The sequence below is a fragment of the Podarcis filfolensis genome, assembly GCF_964270895.1.
Source record: "Podarcis filfolensis genome assembly, chromosome: 6".
NCBI lineage: Eukaryota > Metazoa > Chordata > Lepidosauria > Squamata > Lacertidae > Podarcis > Podarcis filfolensis.
In genome coordinates, this window is record NC_139609.1 from 93,343,636 (window position 1) to 93,360,441 (window position 16,806).

General features: G+C 47.7%; 1 protein-coding gene across 3 annotated transcripts in view; it reads left to right on the forward strand.

The window, feature by feature from the left end:
* The first annotated feature begins 2,501 nt into the window (after positions 1-2,501).
* Positions 2,502-16,806, forward strand: part of SAMD10 (sterile alpha motif domain containing 10) — a 64,360-nt gene continuing 50,055 nt past the window's right edge. Inside the window, exon 1 of one of the 3 annotated variants that reach the window (XM_083619185.1) lies at positions 2,502-3,690. In XM_083619185.1, the coding sequence (XP_083475311.1) occupies positions 3,579-3,690 (112 nt within the window). In that variant the 5' untranslated portion in view covers positions 2,502-3,578. The remainder of the gene's footprint in view (positions 3,691-16,806) is intronic. The other 2 variants (XM_083619186.1, XR_014549204.1) reach the window with 2 other exon arrangements.

Below are 16,806 nucleotides of genomic sequence, written 5' to 3' on the forward strand. Positions count from 1 at the left end.
TACTGGAGCCTCAGCTTCACAATCTGTCCTTCCAGTGAGCACTCAGGGCTGATTTCCTTAAGAATGGATAGGTTTGATCTTCTTGCAGTCCTTGGGACTCTCAAGAGTCTCCTCCAGCACCATAATTCAAAAGCATCAATTCTTCGGCGATCAGCCTTCTTTATGAACACTTATGCTGATTGCTAAACATGTGTCAGAAATCATTGCCTATCTCCCAGTAGACCCCAATCTGCCTTCTCCCCATCCCTAACAGAGGACTAGATCTGCTGTATAGCGTTCGAAATTCATTAGGTGCCAGACGCATTTTGCCCCTGACGTCTCCACCGCCTGGAGGTGCATGCCTGGGGACCGTCGGATCCTGACCATTTTCACTAACGGCGCATCCTGTAGAATTCTATCTGCGATACTTTTTCTGCAGTCAGAACAAATTTCAGGAACCCAAAAGTGGTATTGAAAAATGCAGCTTTGGAGTTGCTTGGCCCCCAAATGGCAACTAGACATTCTGTTTTGGCGACTGTAACCCAGGTTTCAGGAGCCACTTGGCACCTAGATTATATCTGAGATTCTATGTGTTCACCCTGCAGCTTATCCACCCCTCTACCAGCAGTCTTATCCTCAGCCAGAAGTGACCCCACGTGACGTGGGTAAAATACCTGAGGGGACGTAAGCTGTGGTGGGGGAGGATGTTTGGCACCCTTGAGCACATGCTCCTTTTGCTGTAAAAACAGGACCCCCTTCCTTCTATGTGCATATCTGAAGATATGAAACGGCCACCCTCTGACCATTTTTATGGGTTGAAGAAGCCATAATACGTAACACTGAAGTCTATTTCTGCTTGATGGCTTTTCATAGAGGCCTTCTGCAATATTCTTGCACGCTGGGAGTCATTGCATTGTATTTTCATCACACGCGCTCCCTTCCATATGCTCGCTACAAATGGTGCGTTCAATAATCCACAAGTGGAGACATAATAGATCACTGGAACACTCGGCAGTGACTCTGTTGCCTGAGTAAGTACAGTGGTACCTCTGGTTGCGAACGGGATCCGTTCCGGAGGCCCGTTCGCAACCTGAAAAGAATGCAACCTGCGTCTGCGCACGCATGGATCACGCTTCGCTGCTTCTGTGCATGTGCGTAATGTCATTTTGTGCGTATGCACAAGCGGCTAAACCTGGAAGTAACCCGTTCCAGTACTTCCAGGTCGCCGCGGGACGCAACCTGAAAACGCTCAACCTGAAGCAAACGTAACATGAGGTATGACTGTAATCCAGGGCCTTCTTTGGATAGCCCAATTTTTTTGCTCTCAGGGTCACTTTAGCAAAGCAGTCCATTGTATGCCTTAAATCTTTAGGCATTCCAGGCCTGGCCAAACTCGGCCCTCCAGCTGTTTTGGGACTACAACTCCCATCATCCCTAGCTAACAGGACCAGTGGTCAGGGATGATGGGAATTGTAGTCCCAAAACAGCCATGCCTGCCCCAATATAACCAAACTTCCACAGCTCTAACTGCACTTGTGCAAGCCTGCATCCCTCACAGTGTCTCCTTCCTTCCTTCCTTCCTTTGTCAAGGAAGAGCTGTAGCTCAGGGTAGAGCAATAGCATTGCATGCAGAAGGCTAGAGCATGAGACTCTTAATATTCGGTTAAGGGTTCGAGCCCCACCGTGGGCAAGTTTCCTATTGCAGGGGGTTGGACTAGATGACCCATGTGGTCCCTTTCAACCCTACAAGAGCTACTGCTGGCCAGTGAAGACAGTATTGATTAAGATGGCCTGTCTCAGTGCAAGGCAGTTTCTTGTGTTCTTCTATTTCCTATGTTCCTCTGTCTTCCCTGCTGTCAAGGCACAGTCTCTCAGCTCCTCAGGAGGCGGCTAGTTCCCCGTCTCTATGACTGCTGTTGTCAAGCGCTGTGTACATTGAATGGCACCCGACTAGCTAATAGCAACCATTAATCAGGAGGGGGGTGGGGAAAACAAAGGACCGAGAGAGGGAGGAGTAAAACAGGCAACTCTAGAAAGACCTTGGCATATGGCTACAAATATATACTAGCTGATCCCTCCCCTATGGTGGCTTGAGGCTAAAAGACAGATGAGTCTTCCGATCTCAGAGTATGTTTTATTTTATTTTAATTCTGAAAGTGGCTGAGAAGCAGCTTAAGAAAAGACAATCTGTAGTTTAAAACACCCCCAAATAGCAATAAAGCCAATGGCATTCTTAATAATAATAATAATACTAATAATAATAAACTAAAAGATTAATCAATTCAACCCTTTGGATGCCTACACGAAGCTCCAATGAATTCGATTGGGTTGTTCTCCGAGGTAAGCGTGCATAGGATTACTTGGGAGTAAGCCATTGATCTGGGTAGATATGCATAGTATTGCACTGCAAAAGGCGTGGGGTAATAAATAAATAACACTAGGTACGGCTGGGAAAACCAGCCCAACCAGAGGCAGGGCAGGGCGCGGCGGATCGGGGCGTGTGCGCAGCGGGAGCACGTGCGCGCCCAAGCGCGGGGCGACGGCGGAGGCCTCCCCGAGAGCGCCTTTGCGCGGCAGCCGGCCAAGCCGAGAGCCCTTCGGGGCGGTGGCCGCCGGGGAAAAGCCAGCGGTGGGATGGGCGGGATCGCGCAGGGGGAGTTGCTGCCCGCCGGAGCCAGCCAGCACCCGGCCGGATGGTGCCCACGTTGGCCTGGCGGCCGAGAGGTGGCCCGCGAGCCTTGACCTCGCCTCCAGCCATCTCGATCCGCCAACGCGCCCTCGCCAGCCGCGCTACGAAGCACCTCGCGGTCGGGCACGCCGTGCGGCTCCCGGCTCCTTTCCCCGGCAGGTTGCAGGCCCGATCCCGGCGGCTCCCGCCTCCCGCGGCTCCTCCTCCTTTCGCAACCTCGCGGAGAGCTTCTCCTCCCTGCCGGAGCCGGGGTCGTGCCTGCTGGGCCCAGCCCAGGCGCCGGCGAAGGGCTCTCGGCGCGCTGGAGACGCGCGCAGCGGCGCTCCAAGGCGCGCCGCCACCAGCAACACCACGCCTCGCCTGCTTGCCGGGCTTTGTCCGGGACTTGCAGGCAGCCGCTGCGTCCGCGGCCCTTCCCCGCCCAGCTCGGGGTGGGAGGACCGGCGGCGGCGAAGGCGAAATGATCGCCTTGTTGTTGGACTCTGCCGTGCGCCTCGCTGCGCAACGAGGCAGGGGCTGGCACGGGCGGCGGCGAGGATGACCTTGCAGGGATGTCGGCGAGGGGCGTGTTTGAGCATCGTCTCCCTCCGATCCGGCAGCAGCAGCAGCAGCGTCGTCGGATGACTTGAGAGTAGGAGAGAGAGAGAGAGAGACAGAAAGAGACAAAAGCGGGAAGGGAGGAGGGAAAGAGGAGGAGGCGGATTTGCAGTGATAGGCGGTGCGCAAGGCGAGCGCTGGCCACTTTGCCGAAGTGTCTTGAACGTGGAGAGGAGGAGAGCTCCGGGCTCCGTCCACACGAGCGGTAGCGGCAGCAACACGGGCTCCTGTCCTGCCCCGCCCAGCCCGGACCTCTTTGCGCGAGACCGCGGATCGTCTGAATCCCGCCGCCCATCCCCGCGCCTCGGGCCGCATGCGCTTGATGTTCGCGGAATTCCGCTCCAAAGGCAACCCCTTGCCGGACACGGGAGGGGGCCATGAACGGGCTCTGGCGATGAACTGCGGCGAGACCAAGGAGATGGAAGGTAAGGAAGGGGTAGCCGTCACGGGGCGCGCGCCTGGGCAGCTTTGGGTACCTGGCGACCCTCGCCTGTGGCTCTCAGGTGAGCGGGGTGGCTCTTTGTTCTGAGTCCGGCTCGAGGGCTTGGCTGATGCCCTTCGGGGTCTTCTAATCATGGCATGCAACTTGCAAGCTGGGACTCCGGAGGGCAATTGTTCGACCTCCGTGTTAAGTTAGGCGCGCACGGTGTGTGGATGAGGAACAAGAGCTTAAGAGACTGAGAAAGGGAGGTGAAGGGCTGGGGGTCGCCAGCTATTCTTCCGTCTTGCGGGTGAGGATGAAGGATGAGCATGCCTGAGGCTCTGATGCGCGTAGGTGGCTGGGCAGAAGAGGTGGTGTGGGGCTCGGAAGGTGCCCCGATGCTTGCGAGTAGCTTCATGTGCCCGTGTAGGGAGGGAATGGTTGCACGGACTCTCCCGAGCGCTGGGTTTCTGAAAAGATGTCTGACCTGGTAGCCGTCCCCTGCTGTCTAGGTAGGTTGCTGTGGCGTCCTTCCACGCGTGCACGGGGAGCACTCTGCACAGGCTCAGTGTCCCTCTTGGCTTCTGATTTCAATGTCAGAGGTGAAAATGAGGCTCTGTGACTTGGCTGCTTTTGTGGTGGTGGGGGCTGTCCTGGGCATCTTTAAAGTGAACAAAATGAAAAACTGGCATCCCTGGGCACATTTGCATGGGAGCCAGCTTCCTTGAGCTTGGGGTGCTTCTGCTCCTGAATTGACCTGTATGGGATGGGCAGTGTTTGAGACTGCCAACTGACAGCAGATTTAAGGAGGGAGGTTGCCGCTGGGAATGCATGTATCTCAGGCACAAGGAACACTGTGTTGCGGGGGCTATTTTAATTTCTTTTTTTTTAAAAAAGAGGTTGCGGGTGTTAAACCTGCTAAGCCCCAGTCTCTGGCCTGGGTACCCTCAGATGTTGTGTAGAGGTTATTCAGTGTGGGAGCGACTGCCATTCTGCACATGGTCAGGGGTACTCTTTGCTCTGCAGGTGCTTTTTACATTCCAAATTGCTGAAAACCATTCCCAGCCCTTAGAGAGGCTTCGCTTCTAATTAGACCTTCTGTGGAGTGCTGTGAGTTTTCCAAAGCAGAGTATATTCTACCTGTCCAATGTGAGAGCTGTAAAGTGCGATAAGAGAGAGAAAGAATAGCCTTGCATCCAGTTAGAACAGCTGTGCTGGATGAGACTGATAGGATTTGAAGTCCAAAATATCTGGAAGGCTCCCGGTTGCTGGAAGCACAGGGCAACTAAATAATGTTGCAGCTCGTATGCCAGCCATGTTTACTAGGGAGTAACTCCCACTGCTTGCAACAGTACTCATTCACAAGTACGTGCACTGAGCATTGACAGACATTTCCTAAACAAGGAGGCTCCCTTTGTACAGAGTGTTGGTCCATCCAGCTCGGTTATTTGTCTCCGTTGATCAGAAGCTGCAGTCCAGGATTTCAGATGGGAGTTTCTTGCAGCCCTAACTGGAAATGTCATTGGGAACTGAACATGGGACATTTGGGTGTGATTCTACCACTGAGCTATGGTTCTTTCAATAAGCCCCACTGAATTCAGCAGGACTTAATTCTGAGCACATATACATGTTTAGGGACAGATACCCTTCCTAAACAAAACCACCCTGGGAGCAAGCCTTGAGGACTCGCAGATGTGTGTAAACAGCATTTCCATGCAATCTTCCAGACTGAATAATTCAAGAGTAAATGTGGACGCGCGGTTCGGAGACTCACAGGGGCGAGAAGGCGGTAGAGGAGTAATCTCAAGATCCCCGCCGTGTTATCCCTCGACATCCTTTGATGACCTTGTCAAGCTCTGAGTGGCGAAAGAGTGGTCTCCATCAAGGTTCTCACCAACCTCTTTTAAAAGGAGCAAAACGGGTTTCCGGTCAGCGTTTTGCAACTGCGAGGAAGGAGCCTGGGATGGTAGTTATTCCGCAGCGATGCACGACAACGGCGTACTGCCGTCACATTTATACGGTGCTTTAAAATGTACAAAGCAGTCCATGTTCGTTCTGGGCTAGACCAGCACACTACGCAGAACAGGCAGCTGTTATATGTGGGGCAAGAGTTCGGGCCCTCCAAACTAACTGGAGAAAATCCTCTGGGGTGAGAGTGGGGGGGGGGATCTGTGGCCCTCCAGATGTTGAGCAGAGGTCAGGGATGAAGGGACTGTACCCCAATATTTTTGACACCTTGTGGGAAGGATCCAAAGACATACCAGAAATCTAGGCTTCCGCAGTTAAAGTGGATTTAAAGCGCTCTTGTTGCCCTAACAGAGCAAATTAACTTTAAAAAAGGACTTTTGGTGGATAGGAAGTTGGCAGGAAAACACACTGCAAAGTGTGGAGGGGAGATGAATGAACAATTAAGAGGAAGAGATGATAGATGATAGATAGATAGATAGATAGATAGATAGAGCAAGCCAGCCAGGCAGCCAGCAAGCCAGCCCCCTGCAAGTGAATGGGAATGAATGCTCACTGTCGTATAAACACCCCATAGGCAGATAAGAATGAATGAGTAAAGCCCACATAAGATTTGGGAAAGCAAGTAAATGGGTTTCCTGGAGGAGGCCAGACAAAATCTGAAAGACTGCATGGGCCCCATAATATCCTTCCTGGACCCTTGGGATATCATGCTGTTGGGTGGGACCACTTTCTCGCCTTCTGCGCAAGCAAATCAAACAGAAGTTCCTCCTTTTTGCTCCATTCACTTTGATGGAACTGGAAAAAGAGGTCTCAGGAGAAGACATAATTGCTGCCCGCCACCACTTTTGCACTGGGAGACAGTGTATCGTAGTGGTTAGAGCTGAGTTTCAGACTAGGACCAGGGCAATCTGGGGTTGGCCCCCTATATCTGAGACATGAAACTGAATGGAGTGACTTGTCCTAGTCACCCACCTACCCCGCAGGGTTGTTGTGAGGCTGGATTGGTGGATGGGAAATATACATGCTGCTTCTATATGGGGTTGGACTAGATGACCCTTGGGATCCCTTACAATTCTATGATTCTTGGAGGAAGGACAGGATACCAGTGTAGCGCTTGAGTAAGTTCCGTTGAGCAACTTCTCGTGAATAGACAGGCAGAGGCTGGTTGTTGTTCGTGAGTGCTTGGCTAGGCTGAGATTTGAACCCGGGACTTCTTGGGCCCCTCCGGACCGATGTCTTTTTGTGGATGTATCCTCCCAACATGTCATTGACACAGTAATGGTGGATTAAAGGTAAAGGACCCCTGACAGTTAAGTCCAGTCGCAGATGACTCTGGGGTTGCGGCGCTCATCTCGCTTTACTGTCCGAGGGGGCCGACATTTGTCCGCAGTTTTTCCGGATCATGTAGCCAGCATGACTAAGCCGCTTCTGGCACAACGGAACACCAAAACCAGAGCAGCGCACAGAAACATTGTTTACCTTCCCGCCGGAGTGGTACCTATTTATCTACTTGTACTTTGACATGCTTTCGAACTGCTAGATTGGCAGGAGCTGGGACTGAGCAACGGGAGCTCACCCCATTGTGGGGATTCGAACCGCCGACCTTCTGATCAGCAAGCCCAAGAGGCTCAGTGGTTTAGACCATAGCGCCACCCGCATCCCTTCAGTGGCACATTAGCTGTGGATTTATACTTGACCACCCGCATGCCCTTCTGCTTTACTAGTTCTGCAACACTTCTTACCGCATAATTGCTGTAAACAAAGCCGTATGTCTACCCTGAAACTTTTGCAGGTGCATAGGTCATTGGAAGCAGGTTTGCGTATAACAGCCCAGATAGCATCACAAGTGGAAATCATCAGGAACGCAGAAGGAAAGGGATTTCTGCAGGGACCCTTTATTCCGTTACAGCTCAAGCCATGCAGCCATGATGTTTGAGGCTGCTCTCCTGTACAAAGCATGTAGCGCTAAGGTTTTTCTATCCTGGAGTGCTTCATGTGCAATATCTCAACTGTCATAGAATTGTAGAGGTGGAAGGGACCCTGGGGATCATCTAGTCCAACCCCCTGCAATGCAGGAATATGCAGCTGCCCCATACGGGGATCGAACCTGCAACCTTGGGGTTGTCAGCACCAGGCTCTGACCAACTGTGCTATCCAGGCATCAGCCCTCACAACAGTCTTGCAAGGAAGGGATAGTTCCGTTGACAAAGCATAAGGCTCTTAATCTCAGGGTTGCGGGTTTGAGCCCCACATTGGGCAAAAGATTTCTGCATTGCAGGGGGTTGGGCTAGATGACCTTGGGGTTACTCTACGATTCTAAAACTGATTGCTGGTGGTTCATGTAAGGCAGAGGAATGGCGATGGCCCTAGGTAGCTTGAGACAAGTGGGGCACCTGTGCGAGGGGATCCTGCTGTAACGAACGAAAGCAACACATCCGCATCAAACCAAACCAATATAAATTCCCCTTTCCCCAAATCAAGTCACTAGTCCATTTGATCTGTGAGCCACTTTGGTTTGCTTCTGGGCCAGATGTGTTGGCAGCCGCCTCAGTTGTTTAAACAGCGGTGTGCCCTACTTACAGCACTAAAGAGGGGGACGACGGCCCCAGTTTGTTACAGGTGCTGGGAATTGTAGCTCTCAAATCCTGGGAATTATAGTTCACCACACACAGAGGTCTAATTCCCAGCACCCTTAACAAACTACAGCTCCCAGGATTCTTTGGGGGAGCCGTCTGCTTTATCTGGATGGTGAGCACGCAGCCATAGTCTAGCGCTCTAACCATTGTGGAACGCTGTCTCTCTAGCATGGAAAGGGGGCTGGGTTGGGGAAGTAACAACTTTGGCCAGCCCCTGCCATCAAACAATTGCAGCTGTTTTGCTGCACGTGCTGAAAGCTCTGGCTATTTCTCTCTGCGGTTCACGCTGCTTCCCAGCTGAGCAGGTGCCGATTTCCTTGCATCACATCCTTGCTGTGGTTTGTGCTTAGCAGCCCATCCTAGCCTTAAAGGCTGAGGCAGGACAGCCAGCCCCGTGACTCAACTCAGTATTATTCCCATTTTACAGATAAGGAACTGAGACTGTGAGAAAGTGACTCACCCATGCCTCCTAGTGAGATTGCATCTCGCCAGAGATTTGTGAACTCCAAGATGCTGCTGTAAGATTTGGACCTGGCTGCTAGCCCAGCTGGCTTTTAGAAAAGGCAAGGATTATGTCAAATTCATTGCAACTAAAAATATTAGGAGCAAGTTCAGGCCTGATAGAAGCTGCATTATCTTTTCTGGCAGCTTCTACTCCCAGATAGAAGTGGGAGCCGGTTCTGATTACTTGGTGAAATGCACTTTGCACATGCTCGTATTTTCTTTTTATTACTCGCATATTCCGTAGCCAAACCCCAGAACAGTAAGTTCTTGGGCTGAGCTCAAGTGCAGCCCCGGCAAAAAAAAAAAAGCCCATTGATATAACGTCCCCATCGTGTTTTACAATGTAACAGTAATTTGAGTGTCTTACCCCTCAAAAAAGGAAAGAAAGAAAGGTTGTCATAATATTTACGCAGAGGAGACTGACGCCGGGAGCTGGCGAAGCAAGATGTCGCGGTTGCAAAGTTGTTTCTTTCAGACGGGAAGGTGAAGAAAGGGGTCAAGTTGTCCTTTCTGATCACACCTCTGGGCTCAGTGGGCAAACACAGCCCAATTGTTCTCTTTGCAAAAAAAAGAGAGAGACCTCAGCCAGGAAGAAGGCGATCTCAACAGGGGCATGTAAGAATAGTCTGAGCACCTGGAGGTTCTTTCCGCTGTGTTAAGTGGTCTCTCTTATATGCCGGCTTGGGGTGGAAATGAAACGGTTTCTTCTCCTGCCTCAATTCCAGTTGCTTTGAATGGCCGCTGGAGAGCATTTATTCCTCTCCTCCCCCACCCAGATCCTCAACACATTAATATAAAGGACTTGTCACTTGCAAAAGAAGCCTAACAAATTCATCGTGTGGTTTCCATCTCCTCCAGACCCTCTTCCCTGGCCCTTCTCTGCTGTGTATGCAAATTCCTTGGGAGATATTCCAAACCACACAGATCAATCAAGTTCACAGTCTTAGTTTATTGAATGATTTAAAAATCAGGGGAGGGCCTTTGGATTGCGGGGTGCAATGGCCTTCCTTATCGAGTGAACTCACGGGAGTAAGCTGCTTCTCTCTCATCCCTCTCTTGCTCTGTATTATTATTATTATTATTATTATTAATTATCTCCCTCCCAAACTCTCTCCATCCACTTATTTTGGTTATCTCTGGGTGCTGTTATCAATCTGTTTTCTGTTCCTTCTAAGAACTTCTAAGAGCACAAGAAGAGCTCTTCTGGATCAGCATTCTGTTCTCACAGTGACCAACCAGGCTCCAGCAAGCAGGATTCGAACACAGGAGCCACATTCTCCCTTCCTGTGGTTTCCAGCCACTGGCATTCAGAAGCATTACTGCCTCTGACCCAGTGGAGGAAGAGCATCATCATCATCAATTAATTTGTATGCCGCCTTTCCATAGTTGAAATTATGCTGTTACGGCTAAAATCTGGGTGCGGGGCTACTCTGCCACCCAGCTCATCGGACTAAGTCCGTGGGTCCCTGCGGAAGAAAATGAGCTCAGCCGGACAGGAGCAAATTGCAGAAGATCCAAGTTTATTGCGCAACAGGTTCAAGGCAAGATTGAACAGCGAGAAAGGGGTGACATGAACTTTTGAAACTCCCCCCATGTCCCAGAATACAGTGCAAAACACATCCCAGTTACATCATGAATACATTAAGGAAAGGTTGGGTTACACAGATTACATCATGAATACATTAAGGAGAGGTTGGGTTACACCGGATTAACATATGGAGGAGGGAGGGGGGAATATGCAGAGCTGGAGATATGCGCAGATAAGCACATCCTGAGTGCCGGTGATGAGAAGACAATGGTCCATGTATGCATAGTCTGCCACCTGGCATTGCCCGGAGGAAAGGCTTGGCAGAGTGATTTGACAGGATTAGGGTCTTGACACCTTGCTTGAGGGATTATGGAGGACAGGGGAGGTGTGATGGAGTCCTAGAGAAATTGAGCAAATTGGCACGTTGATTTTCTATGAATTTTATAAATTTTAGTCCCTTTTGACATTGACAATTGGAAATAAATTGATATATTGTAGCGAAGAAGAAGGTGAAGAAGACATGCCCCCCCCCCTTTCCGTAACAGTCCCCCATTCGGAGATAGATTTGCATTAAAGTTCTGTAAGAACTTGCAAATCTTTTCTCCGCACCCTAAATCTCGGTGAAGGTAGGGGTGCCCTGTGAGTGGGAATAGGCTTTAATGGAAAAGGAGGTGGGTTGAGCAGGGCAGGAAAGGAGGGAGCAACACGGACCAATACAATAATGTACGTGTATGTTATATAGATATGCACTAATAACTTGGTATCCACCGTACTAGATGTGTGGGTTTGTGCAAACCTGAAGGGGACTTGCAAGCCATGCCTCTTAAGGTCATTTGCAAGTATAGTAGTGCAGATAGCTGGATATAGGATATCACATAAAAGAACACCTGTTGTATTTTGTTCAATAGTGGTCTATGCTTTACATTTAGCAGGAAGGTCCGCTACTGACTGAAAAAAATGCAGTTTGGTTGTTTTTTTTTAGCTCCACCGTTTTTGTGTTCTCAGGTGCGAAGGTAGCTCTTCTGTGGTCTCACACCGGCATGGTGTCATAGTAGTGGCAATCCCTGGTGAATCCACTTAGGGCTTTCATATTAACCATGTTGCCTGGCACTCACCCCAGCTGGCACAGGTTTGGGCACGTCATGAGGGAAATGTCCTTGCCTTGGCCATTCTATGGGATTTTATTATTATAGGCTCTGGTCTTGCAGTCATGGGAAGTTGCTCACTTGCACTTTAAGGACCAAAAAGCTAATTGCAGCCTGGATACACTTGCCCAATTCAAAATGAGTCCAATTTGAATTTATCTTGCCCCATGGTTCCCAACTTCTCAAACCAATCTGTTAGAATAAAACCATTCTTAGAGGGCATTTGTCCAAATAAGTCAATTTAACTCTATAAGGGATTATTCCTGCTAAACCAAAGCATATGCACTTTCATGAAGCTCCTCCTTGGTAAAGTGAGTTTTAGCACATTTTAAAATGGGTAGGGAAGTTGGCAGAGTGCCAGGTGAAACAACTAAATGTGGTTATAAATTTATCTAGTTCTAAACATTGGACTACATAATAGCCTGGTCTGTTAAAAGCATAAAATGTATGAGAATCCTCCACTGGGTTGTAAGGAATAAGACATTAAACATAAAAACAATTACACACAAAAATAGCCACAAAATAGCCCCCCCCCCATTTGTGGAAATAACACACTGTCAGACACATTTCAACATTCCTACGCAATAACACATAATACAAAACAAACTAATTAAGTATCAGTTGCATATCTTGAGACAATTGTGATATTTTTACGCATGTATCTTCTCAATGCCGGAGCACAGTCTTGAGGTTCAAAAGTGAGAAAATGTCCTTGCAATTCAACTCCTCCCCCCTTTGTCAGGCCCACTCCCCCGGCAGTCTATATCCTTTGAAAGAGATAGCTGTGGCCACTTTGAAAACTTTGGTGTCTGTTGTTGTTGCAGGTCTTGTGGTGGCGAAGCTTTTCATTGGATCTGTAGTAACACATTTGTAGAAGTGATATCCTGTAAGGGGCAGAAAGGGAAAAATAGAAAAGGGAAGGGGCGAAAGGCAAAAGGGATGTCCTCAGTTTCCGTGGGAAGCTGCAAATAATAAAAATCTTAGCGGATTAAGCTTTTTATTCATTACAATATTATTATCACATTTCCATATAATTACTGTTATTATCTGCTAAGTTTGTTTGCTTTCCTTCACTTTGGTTTTTTATCGTCTCCCTCCCATATTATTAAATAAAAAATTACTCCATATGTAGAGAAAGAGAACTGTAAAAAAAATACAAGGTCAAAATAATAATAACACACACACACACACACACACACACACAATGACCTATGAGGAACCATAAATAAATGCTAAGACACACAATTTTAAGAAATCTGAAGTAACAATGAAAATAAAAGAGTGTTTCTTGATGTGACAATATCGGCTAGGATGTTAATAGCAAAATACTGGGAAATGACTTAATACCAAGAAAATGAATGGCAATTTAAAGTTGTGTAAGTACCTTGAACTAGCCAAAATGACAGAATTAATAAGAAATGCTCAGGCAAAAGGTAAACAAATACCATTCCACAAACAATGTTTGGTTGTGCTTCAATTAATTTCATAGACATAAATAAATGAAAACAGATTACTTGTAACTTAAAGTGTCAAAGCCGCAAAGAGATGGAAGTCACTAATATAGCAGGGATTCAGACTTGTTTCACAGAACAGAAAGAAAGTTGCTGTGGGAGAAAAGAAGGGACAAACACTTTGTTATCGGGGTCCACATATCCTGTTAAAAGGGAAAATTATTTCATGTGAGAAGCCTGTCAGGAAATGCTGTTCCTAAAATGCACACAAACAAAGTCTGTGATTTACATCCCATTGAGGGGGGGAATGCTTTGATATTTACCTGTGAAAAGAATTTGGCATGTTAAGATTTGAAACTTGGCAACCTCCTGACTTTGACGGTCCAGTACTTAACTCTTTTGTCTTACGTAGCCCCTGGAGCAAAGGACACATTAAGGGTGATTTCCCTCAATGGTTCCAAGTTTTACATAAGGAAATTTGGATAAGTTTCTCCCTGCAGCCCAAGCTCTCCAAACCTCGTCTCCCCTTCCTCTCTCTCTCTTTTTCTTTTCCTTTTTTTTTTAGCTGATCTAGTCTCTGTGCATGTGCAGAGTTCATGTCTCAGCAAACCTTTTATACTATTGAAAATGTTGAATATTTTGGCTTCAAATTACCATTTGAATAAAGGAAATGAAGGGTAAGGAGTAGATTTTTAAAAATAGGGTTAGATTTAAAACAAAACAAGAAACTCCGCAATTCAAGCATTTACCAAAGTTAGAAATTTTCTAAGGGATCATATTTCCTTCCTTTATTTACAGGAAAGGGCTATCATTTTGTGTGATTTCCCTCTGGTCATTCGCGGAACAATGCCACGCCCTTATATATGGGAAAAAATGGCCAGAGAGTCAGAATTCATAGGATTTTTTTTTTTTTTTTTAACATTTCAGCCTTACCATTTGCAGACAAAAAAAATTTTCCTGCCCTTTATTTACAGGATTGGTCAAGGCCCATATGTATTTGTATGTGCTTAAACTTTGAATTGATTTTGAAGTCTGATTTTTAAATAGTAGACAAAATGATAAACACTGTAATCACTCAAATGCTTGATATTACCAGTTGTGCTTCAAAACATCACAGCTTCACCTCTCACCTTTTAAAACTAAAGAGCAAAGCTAGACTGAATTTCAACTCCATCACCACACCAGAATTTAAGAATTACCCTCCAATGCTTGCGGACACATGTCCTTCCACACAGCCACAAATTGGGAGAGTTGAAAGGGACCCTGGGGTCATCTAGTCCAACCCTCCAAAATAGAGGATTCACAGCAAGATTTCACAGCAAGATTTGTACTACCAAAGAGACACACACATACTTATGTACACAGGCACTACTGGGGAAGAGAGCACAATCAATGCTCCTATCATGTACTAAGGAAGATAGATAGGGAGAGGATCTTTTATTAAGCATAATTAAAACAGCCATAGATTTGATTTAACGGGAATACAAAAGTGAACAATTTTTCCTGAACTTGCAGAGGAATAGTAAGCCTAATTTAGATTATTATTATTATTACTACTACTATTATTTTTAATAACTACACATAGGAAAGTGAGATGCAGGGTACCTTAGGAAAGATTGCTCCCCCCTCTTTGCAGTTTCCCTTAAAGGAAGCTTACTCGGGAGTAAATTTACCTGGCACAGAAGTAAGAAGGGAGGAAAAAACAAAAAACTGAAAGAGACAGAATGAAACGGGGGGGGGGGGGCATTTTCTGAGAAAAGAGGCCAGGAAGTCTTATAGAGACTGATATCAGGAGCCTTACAATAACTCTTCTGTCCAACCAAATCAAAGTTAAAACTGGACTCACATATTTTCTTAGAAGGAACACCATACTTTCATAGGCATATGCTTAGTGAAATACATACGCTGCATTTTAGCTAGAGAGAGCAATTGTGCTCAACTAGGCTTTTGCAGCAGAAACATCAGTTTCTTCACAGCACATTTCAAAATACTGGAAAAAAGACTGGAACACGGATGTAGAATCACAAACTCAACATAACATTATCTACCATCAGCTTAAAATCATACCCTCACTTAAGCTACTCGGAGGAAGACTCTTTGGAGCCTCTCTCAAATAACAAACATTTGCACCCTTCATTCTCATTTTGTTTTTGTTTTTTTCTGTTTTAAGATTGATAAGGTCCAGCATGGCTTCCCTAGATTTAAATTTTGAAGCAAGCTTGTAGTTTAAACTATGCACACTTAAGAGAGGCAGTCTGTCAGAGACAGAAGGAACAGACAACACACATAACAGACAACATGTAAACATACATATTCTCATATATGTATTAACAGACAACACACATAACAGACAACATGTAAACATATATATTCTCATTCTTTAGTTGGTTATCGCAAGGAGTTGGGCCGCTTCCTTTGGCTTCATTAAGTGAAATTAGTAGGAAGGTCCCACATGGTTTTATGAGCTTCCTTGCCTCTTCAAACACACCACCAGTTAATCAAACTGGCAGGGCTCACAACGCTTGGTTGACTGGGTACCCCTTTATATATGCATGCATTGCTGTTGTTGCTTTTTTTTGTTTTTCTGTTTTGGGGGGGTGTCTGGGATAGAGAAGGGAGAAAGAGAGAGGTTGATTAGGATTTGGGTAACTTGTACAGGGGGCTATTTAGGGTTTTCCTTTTCCTTGTTGCTTGGCAACTTCCTAACAGGGTTTCCTTTTAGAGAGCTCTTCTACCTAATTCCTTATTTCTTCCTTTCTCACTTATTTTCTTCCTTCCTTACTTATCTATTTCCTGGGGTTTTCCTTTCCACTCTGCCAAATCCCGCCCAATTCCTCTTGAGCTATCCCTCCTGGCAACCTCCTACCTATCGTTACAATCTCAGGAAAAGGGGCCCTACTGGACGCCCGCGCCGTGCGGTGCCAGATTGGGTGATCCCTGGATAGAGTTTTGAACCGAAAATCCCCCTTGCTTTTGGAAGCGGGCTCACGCATGATACACGTGTTACGTGGCACCGACCAGTGCGGCTGGGATTGAGACAGAAAGCAAGACCCCTTCCTGCCCCCTCCGTAAGGGCGCTCGGGAAGTTCGGAAGAAGAACTCCAGCCCCTTGCTTTCAACTGAGATGCCCGTTGCAGAGAGTCGGCTGTCTTTCCAAGCCGGGTCTCTCCGTCTTACTTTCGGACTCTCAATTGGTGCGGCTGACTGGAGGGTTTGAGAGGAGAAAGAGATAGAGCTCAGAACCCCCTTTTGGGTCGAGCAGCAGTCCACGGTCTCTCACTCCAGCCCCTTGCTTTCAACTGAGATGCCCGTTGCAGAGAGTCGGCTGTCTTTCCAAGCCGGGTCTCTCCGTCTTACTTTCGGACTCTCAATTGGTGCGGCTGACTGGAGGGTTTGAGAGGAGAAAGAGATAGAGCTCAGAACCCCCCTTTTGGGTCGAGCAGCAGTCCACGGTCTCTCTCACCAATTGGACCAAGAGACAGGCGAGAAGGAGCGATAGAGAGGAGGGCAGAGAATTCAGTTGCCAGGAGATTCCACCCCCTTCCCACCAGTGCACTGGGTTTTTTCCTTTTCCTTATACTCACGTGTCTCCTATGATGATCCCGGGATCGATGAATAAGCCGGCTGGATCCCTCTTTGCTCCCCGGCTGAACTCCTGGGGCTTTTGATTACCGCCCGGAGGATGGCCGAGGGTCCAAAGGATCTTCCCAGGCAAAGTGGCCCGGTGCCGGCTGAAGATTTCGGGGCCCCCGGTCAGCAACGCGGGAGAACCGCATGCCCCACGTTGGGCGCCAACTGTTACGGCTAAAATCTGGGTGCGGGGCTACTCTGCCACCCAGCTCATCGGACTAAGTCCGTGGGTCCCTGCGGAAGAAAATGAGCTCAGCC